Source organism: Bombina bombina, chromosome 6 (genome assembly GCF_027579735.1).
Source record: "Bombina bombina isolate aBomBom1 chromosome 6, aBomBom1.pri, whole genome shotgun sequence".
In the NCBI taxonomy this organism is placed as follows: Eukaryota; Metazoa; Chordata; class Amphibia; order Anura; family Bombinatoridae; genus Bombina; species Bombina bombina.
The window spans coordinates 623,770,902-623,784,565 of NC_069504.1; the positions used below are offsets into that span (position 1 = coordinate 623,770,902).

The 13,664-nt window shown below is 42.2% G+C and overlaps 1 protein-coding gene across 1 annotated transcript in view; it reads right to left on the reverse strand.

Moving 5' to 3' along the window:
* SLCO3A1 (solute carrier organic anion transporter family member 3A1) overlaps positions 1 to 13,664 on the reverse strand; it is an 858,554-nt gene that overhangs the window by 326,914 nt on the left and 517,976 nt on the right. Inside the window, exon 5 of the mRNA XM_053717636.1 lies at positions 2,192 to 2,356. Within this exon, the coding sequence (XP_053573611.1) occupies positions 2,192 to 2,356 (165 nt within the window). The remainder of the gene's footprint in view (positions 1 to 2,191; positions 2,357 to 13,664) is intronic.

Here is a 13,664-nt window from a genome sequence, read left to right on the forward strand (position 1 = left end):
AATAGTTACTAAATAATTATTAACTATTTAATAACTACTTAGCTAAAATAAATACAAATGTACCTGTAAAATAAAACCTAACCTAAGTTACACTAACACCTAACACTACACTATAATTAAATACATTTTCTAAATTTAATACAATTACCTAAATTAAATTAAATTAAATTAGCTAAAGTACAAAAACAAACAAACACTAAATTACAGAAAATAATAAACAAGTTACAAGATATTTAAACTAATTACACCTAATCTAATAGCCCTATCAAAATAAAAAAGCCCCCCCTAAACTAAACTACCAATAGTAATCAGCTCTTTTACCTGTAATAAAAATACAATACCCCCCAACATTACAACCCACCACCCACACACCCAACCCTACTCTAAAACCCACCCAATCCCCCCTTAATAAAACCTAACACTAACCCCTTGAAGATCACCCTACCTTGAGACGTCTTCACCCAGCCGGGCACAAGTGGACCTCCAGAGGGGCAGAAGTCTTCATCCGATCCGGGCAGTAGAGGACCTCCATACGCCCAGAAGTCTTCATCCAGACGGCATCTTCTATCTTCATCCATCCGGAGCGGAGCGGGTTCATCTTCAATCCAGCCGACGCGGAGCATCCTCTTCAAACGAAGTACAACTGACGAATGAAGGTTCCTTTAAATTACGTCATCCAAGATGGCGTCCCTTGAATTCCTATTGGCTAAAGGTAGGGTGATCTTCAAGGGGTTAGTGTTAGGTTTTATTAAGGGAGATTGGGTGGGTTTTAGAGTAGAGTTGGGTGTGTGGGTGGTGGGTGGGTTTTAATGTTGGGGGGCATTGTATTTTTTTTTACAGGTAAAAAAGCTGATTACTTTGGGGCAATGCCCCGCAAAAGGCCCTTTTAAGGGCTATTTGTAATTTAGTATAGGGTAGGGATTTTTATTATTTTGGTGGGCTTTTTTATTTTATTAGGGGGATTAGATTAGGTGTAATTAGTTTAATAAAATTATAATTATTTTTTTATTTTCTGTAATTTAGTGTTTGTTGTTTTTCGTACTTTAGGTTATTTAATTTAATTGTAATTAATTGTAGGTAGTTTAGGTAATTATTTTAATGATAGTGTAGTGTTAGGTGTAATTGTAACTTAGGTTAGGATTTATTTTACAGGTAAAGTGTATTTATTTTAGATAGGTAGTTATTAAATAGTTAATGACCATTTAATAACTATTGTACCTAGTTAAAATAAATACAAACTTGCCTGTAAAAAAATAAATAAATCCTAAACTAGCTACAATGTAACTATTAGTTATATTGTAGCTAGCTTAGGGTTTATTTTATAGGTAAGTATTTAGTTTTAAATAGGAATAATTTATTTAATTGTAGTAATTCTATTAAGAATATTTAAAATTATATTTAAATTAGGGGGGTGTTAGGTTTAGACTTAGGTTTAGGGGTTAATAACTTTATTATAGTGGCGGCGACGTTGGCGGCGGCAGATTATGGGTTAATAAGTGTAGGTAGGTTGCGGCGACGTTGGGGCGGCAGATTAGGGGTTAATAAATATAATTTAGGTGTCAGCAATGTTGGGGGCAGCAGATTAGGGGGTTCATAAGTATAATGTAGGTGGCGGCGGTGTCCGGAGCGCCAGATTAGGGGTTAATAATATAATGTAGGTGTCGGCGATGTCGGGGATGGCAGATTAGGGATAATTAAGTGTAAGATTAGGGGTGTTTAGACTCGGGTCTAAACACCCCTAGGTGTTAGGAGCTGAACGCTGCTTTTTTGCAGGTGTTAGGTTTTTTTCCAGCCAGCTCAGCCCCATTGTTTCCTATGGGCAAATCGTGCACAAGCACGTTTAGTCAGCTCACCGCTACCATAAGCAGCGCTGGTATCACAGTGATATGTGGAGCAAAATTTTGCTCTCCCCTCACTTTTTTAAGGCTAACGCCGGGTTGAAAAAAAACCTGTAATACCAGCGTTGTCTTAAGTGAGTGGTGAGAAAAAACTGAGCGTTAGCACCGCAAGCCTTACTGACAAAAACTCGTAATCTAGCCGTTAGAAAATTGCAATCACAGCAGACAGTCAGACAAGATGAATTGTATTGGAAATTCAGTTTGTTTTGTAACACATAAAATAGTTACTTCAAAACAATACACAGTTTTGCATATTAAATTAAATAATACTTTAATTAATGGATTAGACTCACCAAGAAGTTGATTAGCTGATGATGTTGTCAGGTTGAATTGCTGCTCTAAATATTTCCCCAGGAATGCAGCAAAACCAGCGACCACCGCAATCTCCATACAGGCAGCAAGAACGATGCAAGTGAACACGGGGTTGGATAGCAAATGCTTTGTCACTTTTGGAATTACTAAAAGAAAGCATATATATATATATCATAAATATATTAGTCATATACACAAACAAAGTATTTTTAGCATTACAACAGACTTAAACCGCAATAAAATAAAACATATATACTCAAAAAATGTCTTCTTGTCCGTTGAGTACACAAATTTGTGGATGTAAAGATTTCACTAATAATCATTGGTTGAAGTTTTTTGACTAAAGTTACCTTACGCCCCAAGACTTACAAAAAACTTTAGCCCCAATTCCACTGAATCACGGCTCTACTCCAATTCGAGATTATCTATACCTTATCTGCTACAATACTATGCTAAGCAATAGTGCAATAATAAAACGGTGACTGGTTAGCTCAAAACACATACTTATTACATCTGTTCCCAAACGGACCTTGCAAAGAAGATAGGCTTTTTAAAAAGAGTACACATGAACTGCTCTAGATTACAAAACCCTGTAAAGGTCAACTAATTAAGACAGTCTTAATGTATTTTATTTATTTAATTTGGAACCCAGTGCTTTATTGCTTATATTTCCCATTAGATTAATATCCCTCTAACTTCATAGAAACTGAAAGCCACAATTAATATGTTTAAGCATCTATTTCACAAGAGAGGAGGTTACCTGTTCCACAAAAACTGGTGCATGGTTTAAAGGAAACATGAAGAGAAGCCCAGAGAAACAACATGCAGACAAAAAAAGTAAATTTATGCTTACCTGATAAATTAATTTCTTCTATGGTATGACAAGTCCACAGATTCATCCTTTACTTGTGAAATATTATCCTCCTGCTAACAGGAAGTGGCAAAGAGCACCACAGCAGAGCTGTCTATATAGCTCCTCCCTTAGCTCCACCCCCCATTCATTCGAACGAAGGTACAGGAAGAAAAAGGAGAAACTAAAAGGTGCAGAGGTGACTGCACTTAAAAATAAAAAATATATATAATCTGTCTTAAAATGACAGGGCGGGCCGTGGACTTGTCGTACCATAGAATAAATTAATTTATCAGGTAAGCATAAATCTACTTTTCTTCTATAAGGTACGACGAGTCCACGGATTCATCCTTTACTTGTGGGATACAATAGCAAAGCTATAGGACACAGATGAACGGGAGAGACAAGACAGATGCCTAAACAGAAGGCACCACTGCTTGAAGAACTTTTCTCCCAAAAACAGCCTCCGAAGAAGCTAAAGTATCAAATTTGTAAAATTTGGAAAAGGTATGAAGTGAAGATCAAGTCACAGCCTTACAAATCTGTTCAACAGAAACATCATTTTTAAAAGCCCATGTGGAAGCCACCACTCTAGTAGAGTGAGCTGTAATTCTTTCAGGAGCCAAAAAGAAAGAGAGGTAGCCATAGCTTTTTGACCTCTACGTCTTCCAGAATATACAACAAATAGAGAAAATGTTTGACGGAAATCTTTGGTCGCTTGCAAGTAAAACTTCAAGTTGTGCAAAAGACGCTCCTTCTTAGAGGAAGGATTAGGACACAGGGAAGGAACAACGATTTCCTGATTAATATTCTTATTAGTAACAACCTTGGGAAGGAATCCAGGTTTGGTACGCAAAACCACCTTATCAGAATGAAAAACAAGATAAGGCGAGTCGCATTGCAATGCAGATAGTTCAGAAACTCTTTGAGCCAAAGAGATAGTAACTAAAAACAGAACTTTCCAAGATAGATGCTTAATATCTATGGAATGCATAGGTTCAAACGGAACCCCTTGAAGACCTTTAAGAATTAAATTAAACTCCATGGCGGAGCAACAGGTTTAAACAAAGGCTTGATTCTAACTAAAGCCTGACAGAACGACATCTGCCAGACGCTTGTGCAGTAAAATTGACAAAGCAGATATCTGTCCCTTTAAGGAACTAGCTGATAACCCCTTCTCCAATCCTTCTTGGAGAAAGGACAAAATCCTAGGAATCCTGATCTTACTCCATGAGTAGCCTTTGGATTCGCACCAATAAAGATATTTACGCAATATCTTATGATGCATTTTCCTAGTGACAGGCTTTCCTGAATCAAGGTATCTATGACCGATTTAGAGAATCCACGCTTGGATAGAATCAAGCGTTCAATCTCCATGCAGTCAGCCGCAGAGAAACTAGATTTGGATGCTGGAATGGACCTTGAACAAGAAGGTCCTGTCTCAGTGGCAGAGTCCACGGTGGTAGAGATGACATGTCCACCAGATCTGCATACCAAGTCCTTCATGGCCACGCAGGTGCTATCAAAATCACCGAATCTCTCTCCTGTTTGATTCTGGTGATCAGACGAGGAAGGAGAGGAAATGGTGGAAACACATAAGCCAGGTTGAACGACCAAGGTACTGCTAGAGCATCTATCAGTACTGCTTGAGGATCCCTTGATCTGGACCCGTAACAAGGAAGTTTGGCATTCTGACAAGATGCCATGAGATCCAATTCTGGTGTGCCCCATTGATGAACCAATTGTGCAAACATCTCCGGATGAAGTTCCCACTCCCCCGAATGAAAAGTCTGACGACTTAGAAAATCCGCTTTCCAGTTCTCCACTGGGATATAGATTGCTGATAGATGGCAAGAGTGGGCCTCTGCCCATCAAATTATTTTGGAAACCTCTATCATCGCTAGAGAACTCTTTGTTCCCCCCTGATGATTGATATATGCTACAGTTGTGATATTGTCCGACTGGAATCTTATGAATCTGGTCAATGTCAGCTGATTCCACGGCTGAAGCGCATTGAATATCGCTCTCAGTTCTACAATATTTATCTGGAGGAGAGCCTCCTCCTGAGTCCACATACCCTGTGCTTTCAGGGTATTCCAGACTGCACCCCAGCCCAATAGGCTGGCGTCCGTCATCACTATGACCCATGCTGGCCTGCGGAAACACATTCCCTGGGACAGATGATCCTGTGACAACCACCAAAGAACAGAGTCTCTGGTCTCCTGATCCAGATTTATCTGAGGAGATAAATTTGCATAATCCCCATTCCACTGATTGAGCATGCATAGTTGCAGTGTTCTGACTCGTTGCAAGCGAGCAAACGGAACTATGTCCATTGCCAAAACTATTAGTCGGATTACCTCCATACACTGAGCCACGGGCAGCCTAGGAATGGAATGAAAAGCTCGGCAGGTAGTTAAAATCTTTGATTTCCTGACCTCCGTCAGAAAAAAATTCATGTCTACTGAATCTATCAGAGTTCCCAGGAATGGAACTCTTGTGAGGGGAATAAGTGAACTCTTTTTTACTTTCACCTTCCGTGTGAGATTTGGCTAGTTGGTAAGTGGACGCCTGAATTAAGATATTGTCTAGATAAGGCACCACTGCTATGCCCCGCTGCCTTAGAACCGCCAGAAGGGACAGTAGCACCTTTGTGAAAATTCTGGGAGCTGTGGCCAACCCGAAGGGAAGAGCCACAAACTGGTAATGCTTGTCCAGAAAGGCGAACCTGAGGAACTGGTGATGATCTTTGTGGATAGGGATGTGCAGATAAGCATCCTTTAAATCCACAGTAGTAATATATTGACCCTCCTGGATCATTGGTAAAATAGTCCAAATGGTCTCCATCTTGAAGGATGGGACTCTGAGGAATTTGTTTAGGATCTTGAGATCTAAAATTGGTCTGAAGGTTCCCTCTTTTTTGGGAACCACAAACAGATTGGAGTAAAACCCCTGCCCCTGTTTTGATTTTGGAACTGGGCATATTACTCCCATGGTATATAGGTCTTCTACACAGAGTAAGAACGCCTCTCTTTGTGTCTGGTTTACAGACAATCGAGAAAGATGTAATCTCCCCCTTGGAGGAGAATCTTTGAAATCTAGAAGATACCCCTGGGTCATGATTTCTAAAGCCCAGGAGTCCTGAACGTCTCTTGCCCAAGCCTGAGCAAAGAGAGAAAGTCTGCCCCCTACTAGATCCGGTCCCTGATCGGGGGCTGCCCCTTCATGATGTCTTGGTGGCAGCAGCGGGCTTCTTGGCCTGTTTACCCTTGTTCCAATTTGGTTAGGTCTCCAGACTGACTTGGATTGAGCAAAATTCCCCTCCTGCTTTGTGGCAGGGGAAGAGGTAGAGGGACCACCTTTGAAGTTTCGAAAGGAACAATAATTATTTTGTTTGGTCCTCATCTTATTTGTCTTATCCTGAGGAAGGGCATGGCCTTTTCCTCCAGTGATGTCTGCAATGATCTCTTTCATTTCAAGCCCGAATAGGGTCTTACCCTTGAAAGGGATGGCTAAAAGCTTAAATTTTGATGATACATCAGCAGACCAGGACTTAAGCCATAACGCTCTACGCACTAGAATGGCAAAACCTGAATTATTTGCTGCTAATTTAGCCAGTTGAAAAGCGGCATCTGTAATGAAAGAATTAGCTAGCTTAAGAGCCCTAATTCTATCCAGAATATCATCTAATGGGGTCTCAACCTGAAGAGCCTCCTCTAGAGCCTCGAACCAAAACGTAGCTGCAGTAGTTACAGGAACAATGCACGCTATAGGTTGCAGAAGAAAACCCTGATTAATAAATATTTTCTTTAGAAGACCCTCTAATTTTTTATCCATAGGATCTTTGAAAGCACAACTGTCCTCAATAGGTATAGTTGTATGCTTAGCCAGGGTAGAAATAGCTCCCTCAACCTTAGGGACCGCCTGCCACGAATCCCTAATGGTGTCTGATATGGGAAACATTTTCTTAAAGGTAGGAGGGGGAGAAAAGGGAATACCTGGTCTATCCCACTCCTTTGTGTGTCCGAAATCCTCTTAGGAACCGGAAAAACATTAGTGTAAGTAGGAACCTCTAGATATCTATCCATTTTACACAATTTCTCTGGTGGAACTACAATAGGGTCACAATCCTCCAGAGTCGCTAAAACCTCCCTAAACAACAGGCGGAGGTGCTCTAGCTTAAATTTAAAAGCCGTCATATCTGAATCTGTCTGAGGGAACATCTTTCCTGAATCAGAAATCTCTCCCTCAAACAGCAAATCCCTCACCCCCAACTCAGAACATTGTGAGGGTACATCGGAGATGGCTAATAAAGCGTTAGAGGGCTCAGCATTTACTCTCACACCGGACCTACTGCACTTCCCCTGCAACCCAGGCAGCTTGGATAAAACCTCTGTGAGGGTAGTATTCATAACTGCAGCCATATCTTGCAGGGTGAAAGAATTAGACGCACTAGAAGTACTTGGCGTCCCTTGTGCGGGCGTTAATGGTTGTGACACTTGGGGAGAATTAGATGGCATAACCTGATTCCCTTCTGACTGAGAATCATCCTGCAACATACTTTCATTAGCTAAAATATATTCTTTGCAATTAATTGCCCTTTCAGTGCATGAGGGACACATTTTAAGTGGGGGTTCCACAATGGCTTCTAAACACATTGAACATTGGCTTTCCTCAAAGTCAGACATGTTAAACAGGCTAGTAATGACACAAACAGGCTTGAAAAAACTTTATTGTAGTGAAAAAAACAACAATCTTAAAAAAACAGAATTTATGCTTACCTGATAAATTACTTTCTCCAACGGTGTGTCCGGTCCACGGCGTCATCCATAACTTGTGGGAATATTCTCTTCCCCAACAGGAAATGGCAAAGAGCACAGCAAAAGCTGTCCATATAGTCCCTCCCAGGCTCCGCCCCCCCAGTCATTCGACCAACGGTTAGGAGAAAAAAAGGATAAACTATAGGGTGCCATGGTGACTGTAGTGTATAGGGAAAGAAATTTTTCAAAACCTGATTAAAAAACCAGGGCGGGCCGTGGACCGGACACACCATTGGAGAAAGTAATTTATCAGGTAAGCATAAATTCTGTTTTCTCCAACATTGGTGTGTCCAGTCCACGGTGTCATCCATAACTTGTGGGAACCAATACCAAAGCTTTAGGACACGGATGAAGGGAGGAAGCAAATCAGGTTACCTAAACAGAAGGCACCACGGCTTGCAAAACCTTTCTCCCAAAAATAGCCTCCGAAGAAGCAAAAGTATCAAATTTGTAGAATTTGGCAAAAGTGTGCAGAGAAGACCAAGTCGCTGCCTTACATATCTGATCAACAGAAGCCTCGTTCTTGAAGGCTCATGTGGAAGCCACAGCCCTAGTAGAGTGAGCTGTGATTCGTTCAGGAGGCTGCCGTCCGGCAGTCTCATAAGCCAATCGGATAATGCTTTTCAGCCAGAAGGAAAGAGAGGTAGCAGTAGCTTTTTGACCTCTCCTCTTACCAGAATAAATGACAAACAAAGAAGAAGTTTGTCTGAAATCCTTTGTTGCTTCTAAATAGAACTTTAAAGCACGGACTACATCTAAATTGTGTAACAAACGTTCCTTCTTTGAAACTGGATTCGGACACAAAGAAAGAACAACTATCTCCTGGTTAATATTCTTGTTGGAAACAACTTTTGGAAGAAAACCAGGCTTGGTACGCAAAACAACCTTATCTGAATGGAACACCAGATAGGGTGGATTACACTGCAAAGCAGATAATTCAGAAACTCTTTTAGCAGAAAAGATAGCAACCAAAAACAGAACTTTCCAAGATAATAACTTGATATCTATGGAATGTAAGGGTTCAAACGGAACCCCTTGAAGAACTGAAAGAACTAAATTTAGACTCCAGGGAGGAGTCAAAGGTCTGTAAACAGGCTTGATCCTGACCAAAGCCTGTACAAAAGCTTGAACATCTGGCACAGCTGCCAGTCGTTTGTGTAACAAGACAGATAGAGCAGAAATCTGTCCTTTAAGAGAACTTGCTGACAATCCCTTATCCAACCCTTCTTGGAGAAAGGAGAGGATCCTGGGAATTTTAATCTTACTCTATGAGAATCCCTTGGATTCACACCAACAGATATATCTTTTCCATATTTTATGGTAAATCTTTCTAGTCACAGGTTTTCTGGCTTGGACCAGAGTATCTATCACTGAATCCGAAAACCCTCGCTTGGATAAAATCAAGCGTTCAATTTCCAAGCAGTCAGCTGGAGAGAAACTAGATTTGGATGTTCGAATGGACCTTGCACTAGAAGATCCTGTATCAAAGGTAGCTTCCATGGTGAAGCCGATGACATATTCACCAGGTCTGCATACCAAGTCCTGCGTGGCCACGCAGGAGCTATCAGAATCACTGAGGCCTTCTCCTGTTTGATCCTGGCTACCAGCCTGGGAAGGAGAGGGAACGGTGGAAACGCATAAGCTAGGTTGAAGGACCAAGGCGCCACTAATGCATCCACTAGAGTCGCCTTGGGATCCCTGGATCTTGACTCCTAGCAAGGAACCTTGAAGTTCTGACGAGACGCCATCAGATCCATGTCTGGAATGTCCCATAATTGAGTCAACTGGGCAAACACATCCGGGTGAAGTTCCCACTCCCCCGGATGGAAAGTCTGACGACTCAGATAATCAGCCTCCCAGTTGTGTACTCCTGGGATGTGGATTGCAGATAAGTGGCAGGAGTGATCCTCCGCCCATTTGATGATTTTGGACACCTCTCTCATCGCCAAGGAAATCCTTGTTCCCCCCTGATGGTTGATGTAAGCAACAGTCGTCATGTTGTCTGACTGGAATCTTATGAATCTGGCCTTCGCTAGTTGAGGCCAAGCCCGGAGAGCATTGAATATCGCTCTCAGTTCCAGAATGTTTATCGGGAGAAGAGACTCTTCCCGAGACCACAGACCCTGAGCTTTCAGGGAATCCCAGATCCCGCCCCAGCCTAATAGACTGGCGTTGGTCGTGATGATGACCCACTCTGGTCTGCGGAAGCTCATTCCCTGGGACAGGTGATCCTGGGTCAGCCACCAACGGAGTGAGTCTCTGGTCATCTGGTCTACTTGAATCATTGGAGACAAGTCTGTATAGTCCCCATTCCACTGCTTGAGCATGCACAGTTGTAATGGTCTTAGATGAATTCGAGCAAAAGGAACTATGTCCATTGCTGCGACCATCAACCCTACTACTTCCATGCACTGAGCTATGGAAGGCTGCAGAATAGAGTGAAGAACTTGACAAGCGTTTAGAAGCTTTGACTTTCTGACCTCTGTCAGGAAAATCTTCATTTCTAAAGAATCTATTATTGTTCCCAAGAAGGGAACTCTTGTCGACGGAGACAGGGAACTCTTTTCTACGTTCACCTTCCACCCGTGAGATCTGAGAAAGGCTAGAACAATGTCTGTATGAGCCTTTGCTTTGGAGAGAGACGACGCTTGGATTAGAATGTCGTCCAGGTAAGGTGCCACTGCAATACCCCTTGGTCTTAGAACCGCTAGAAGGGACCCGAGCACCTTTGTGAAAATCCTTGGAGCAGTGGCTAGCCCGAATGGGAGAGCCACGAACTGGTAAAGCTTGTCCAGAAAGGCGAACCTTAGGAACTGATAATGATCTTTGTGGATAGGAATATGTAGATACACATCCTTTAAATCCACGGTAGTCATAAATTGACCCTCCAGGATTGTAGGTAAAATCGTCCGAATGGTTTCGATTTTGAACGATGGAACTCTGAGAAATTTGTTTAGAATTTTTAAATCCAGAATTGGTCTGAAAGTTCCCTCTTTTTTGGGAACTACAAACAGATTTGAGTAAAACCCCTGACCTTGTTCCACAGTTGGAACTGGGTGTATCACTCCCATCTTTAACAGGTCTTCTACACAATGTAAGAATGCCTGTCTCTTTATTTGGTTTGAAGATAAGAGAGATATGTGGAACCTTCCCCTTGGGGTTAGTTCCTTGAATTCTAGAAGATAACCCTGAGAGACTATTTCTAGTGCCCAGGGATCCTGAACATCTCTTGCCCAAGCCTGAGCAAAGAGAGAGAGTCTGCCCCCTACTAGATCCGGTCCCGGATCGGGGGCTACCCCTTCATGCTGTCTTGGTAGCAGCGGCAGGCTTCTTGGCCTGTTTACCCTTGTTCCAGCCTTGCATCGGTTTCCAAGCTGGTTTAGTCTGGGAAGCGTTACCCTCTTGTCTAGAGGCTGCAGAGTTGGAGGCCGGTCCGTTCCTGAAATTGCGAAAGGAACGAAAATTGGACTTATTCTTAGCCTTGAAAGGCCTATCTTGTGGGAGGGCATGGCCCTTTCCCCCAGTGATGTCTGAAATAATTTCTTTCAATTCAGGCCCAAAAAGGGTCTTACCTTTGAAAGGGATATTAAGCAATTTTGTCTTGGAAGATACATCCGCCGACCAAGACTTTAGCCAGAGCGCTCTGCGCGCCACAATTGCAAACCCTGAATTTTTTGCCGCTAATCTCGCTAACTGCAGAGCGGCATCTAAAATAAAGGAATTAGCTAACTTAAGTGCGTGAATTCTGTCCATGACTTCCTCATACGGAGTCTCCCTACTGAGCGACTTTTCTAGTTCTTCGAACCAGAACCACGCCGCCGTAGTGACAGGAATAATACACGAAATAGGCTGAAGGAGGTAACCTTGCTGTACAAAAATCTTTTTAAGCAAACCCTCCAATTTTTTATCCATAGGATCTTTGAAAGCACAATTGTCCTCAATAGGAATGGTCGTGCGTTTGGCTAGTGTAGAAACCGCCCCTTCGACCTTAGGGACTGTTTGCCATAAGTCCTTTCTTGGGTCGACCATAGGGAATAATTTCTTAAATATAGGAGGAGGGACAAAAGGTATGCCTGGCTTCTCCCACTCCTTATTTACTATGTCCGCCACCCGTTTGGGTATCGGAAAAGCATCAGGGTGCACCGGGACCTCAAGGAACTTGTTCATCTTGCACAATTTTTCTGGGCTGACCAGATTGTCACAATCATCCAGAGTAGATAGCACCTCCTTAAGCAATGCGCGGAGATGCTCTAATCTAAATTTAAATGTCACAACATCAGGTTCTGCCTGCTGAGAAATTCTTCCTGTATCAGAAATTTCCCCATCTGACAAAACCTCCCTCATTGCCACTTCAGATTGGTGTGAGGGTATGACAGAAAAATTATCATCAGCGCCCTCCTGCTCTATAGTGTTTAAAACAGAGCTATCGCGCTTTCTCTGAAATGCTGGCATTTTGGATAAAATATTTGCTATGGAGTTATCCATTACTGCCGTCAATTGTTGCATAGTAACAAGCATTAGTGCGCTAGAAGTACTAGGGGCCTCCTGCGCGGGCAAAACTGGTGTAGACACAGAAGGAGATGATGTAGAACTATGTCTACTTCCTTCATCTGAAGAATCATCTTGGGCAACTTTACTATTTGTGACAGTACTGTCCTTACTTTGTTTGGACGCTATGGCACAATTATCACACATATTTGAAGGGGGAGTCACATTGGCTTCCATACATACAGAACATGATCTATCTGAAGGCACAGACATGTTAAACAGGCTTAAACAGGTTAATAAAGCACAAAAACCGTTTTAAAACAAAAACGTTACTGTCTCTTTAAATGTTAAACAGGGCACACTTTATTACTGAATATGTGAAAAACTATGAAGGAATTATCCAATCTTTACCAAATTTTCACCACAGTGTCTTAATGCATTCAAAGTATTGCACCCCAAGCGGCAAAGAGAATGACTGGGGGGGCGGAGCCTGGGAGGGACTATATGGACAGCTTTTGCTGTGCTCTTTGACATTTCCTGTTGGGGAAGAGAATATTCCCACAAGTTATGGATGACGCCGTGGACAGGACACACCGATGTTGGAGAAATGGTACTGCGCCTTTAAGAGAAAAAAAGCATACACGTTCTGCAAAACAGCTTAAAAATAGTCAAATTGTTTCAATTTTTTGCATGAATAATCAAAATATGCAGCTAAGTTTGCCCCACAAGGAAAGGAACACTTAACCCTTTATAGTGAAAAAACTGATAATTAATAAGGCCTAATACGGAAAAAACACCCCTTGCACCTCGCCACAGCCCTGCTGTGGCGCCTACCTGCCCTCAGGGATTGGAAAAAAGGGGTTAAAGCTTCAATTTGGCCCAACACTTCCACAAGGGCCCACTGGAGTTGGAGCTTGCTGCTTGCTCTGCAAATACAAGTGCGCAACTGAGGCGTGAAAATAGGCTCCGCCCATCTCACTCTGTGTTTTGCAGCCCAAATGAACCGCACCAGAGCAGTCTGTAACTAGCCATGTGGTTTCTCAAACCCAAAACAGAAGCCAAGTGTACCATCTAATAAAGTATAAAAAACTTCACTGCCAAAAACGTTATCAGTACTCCCAGGTCATAAACGTTTGCCCACAAACATACAAACTTAGTGTCAACCATTTTCTATGAGCCCTTTATATGCAAGCTTAGTAATACCCCTCTTCTTTTAGGATTACTGCTTACCCTTACCCTCATGGGGATACTGTCAGCCATTCTGAAATACCACAGTCTCTCCAGAAAAATTGACTG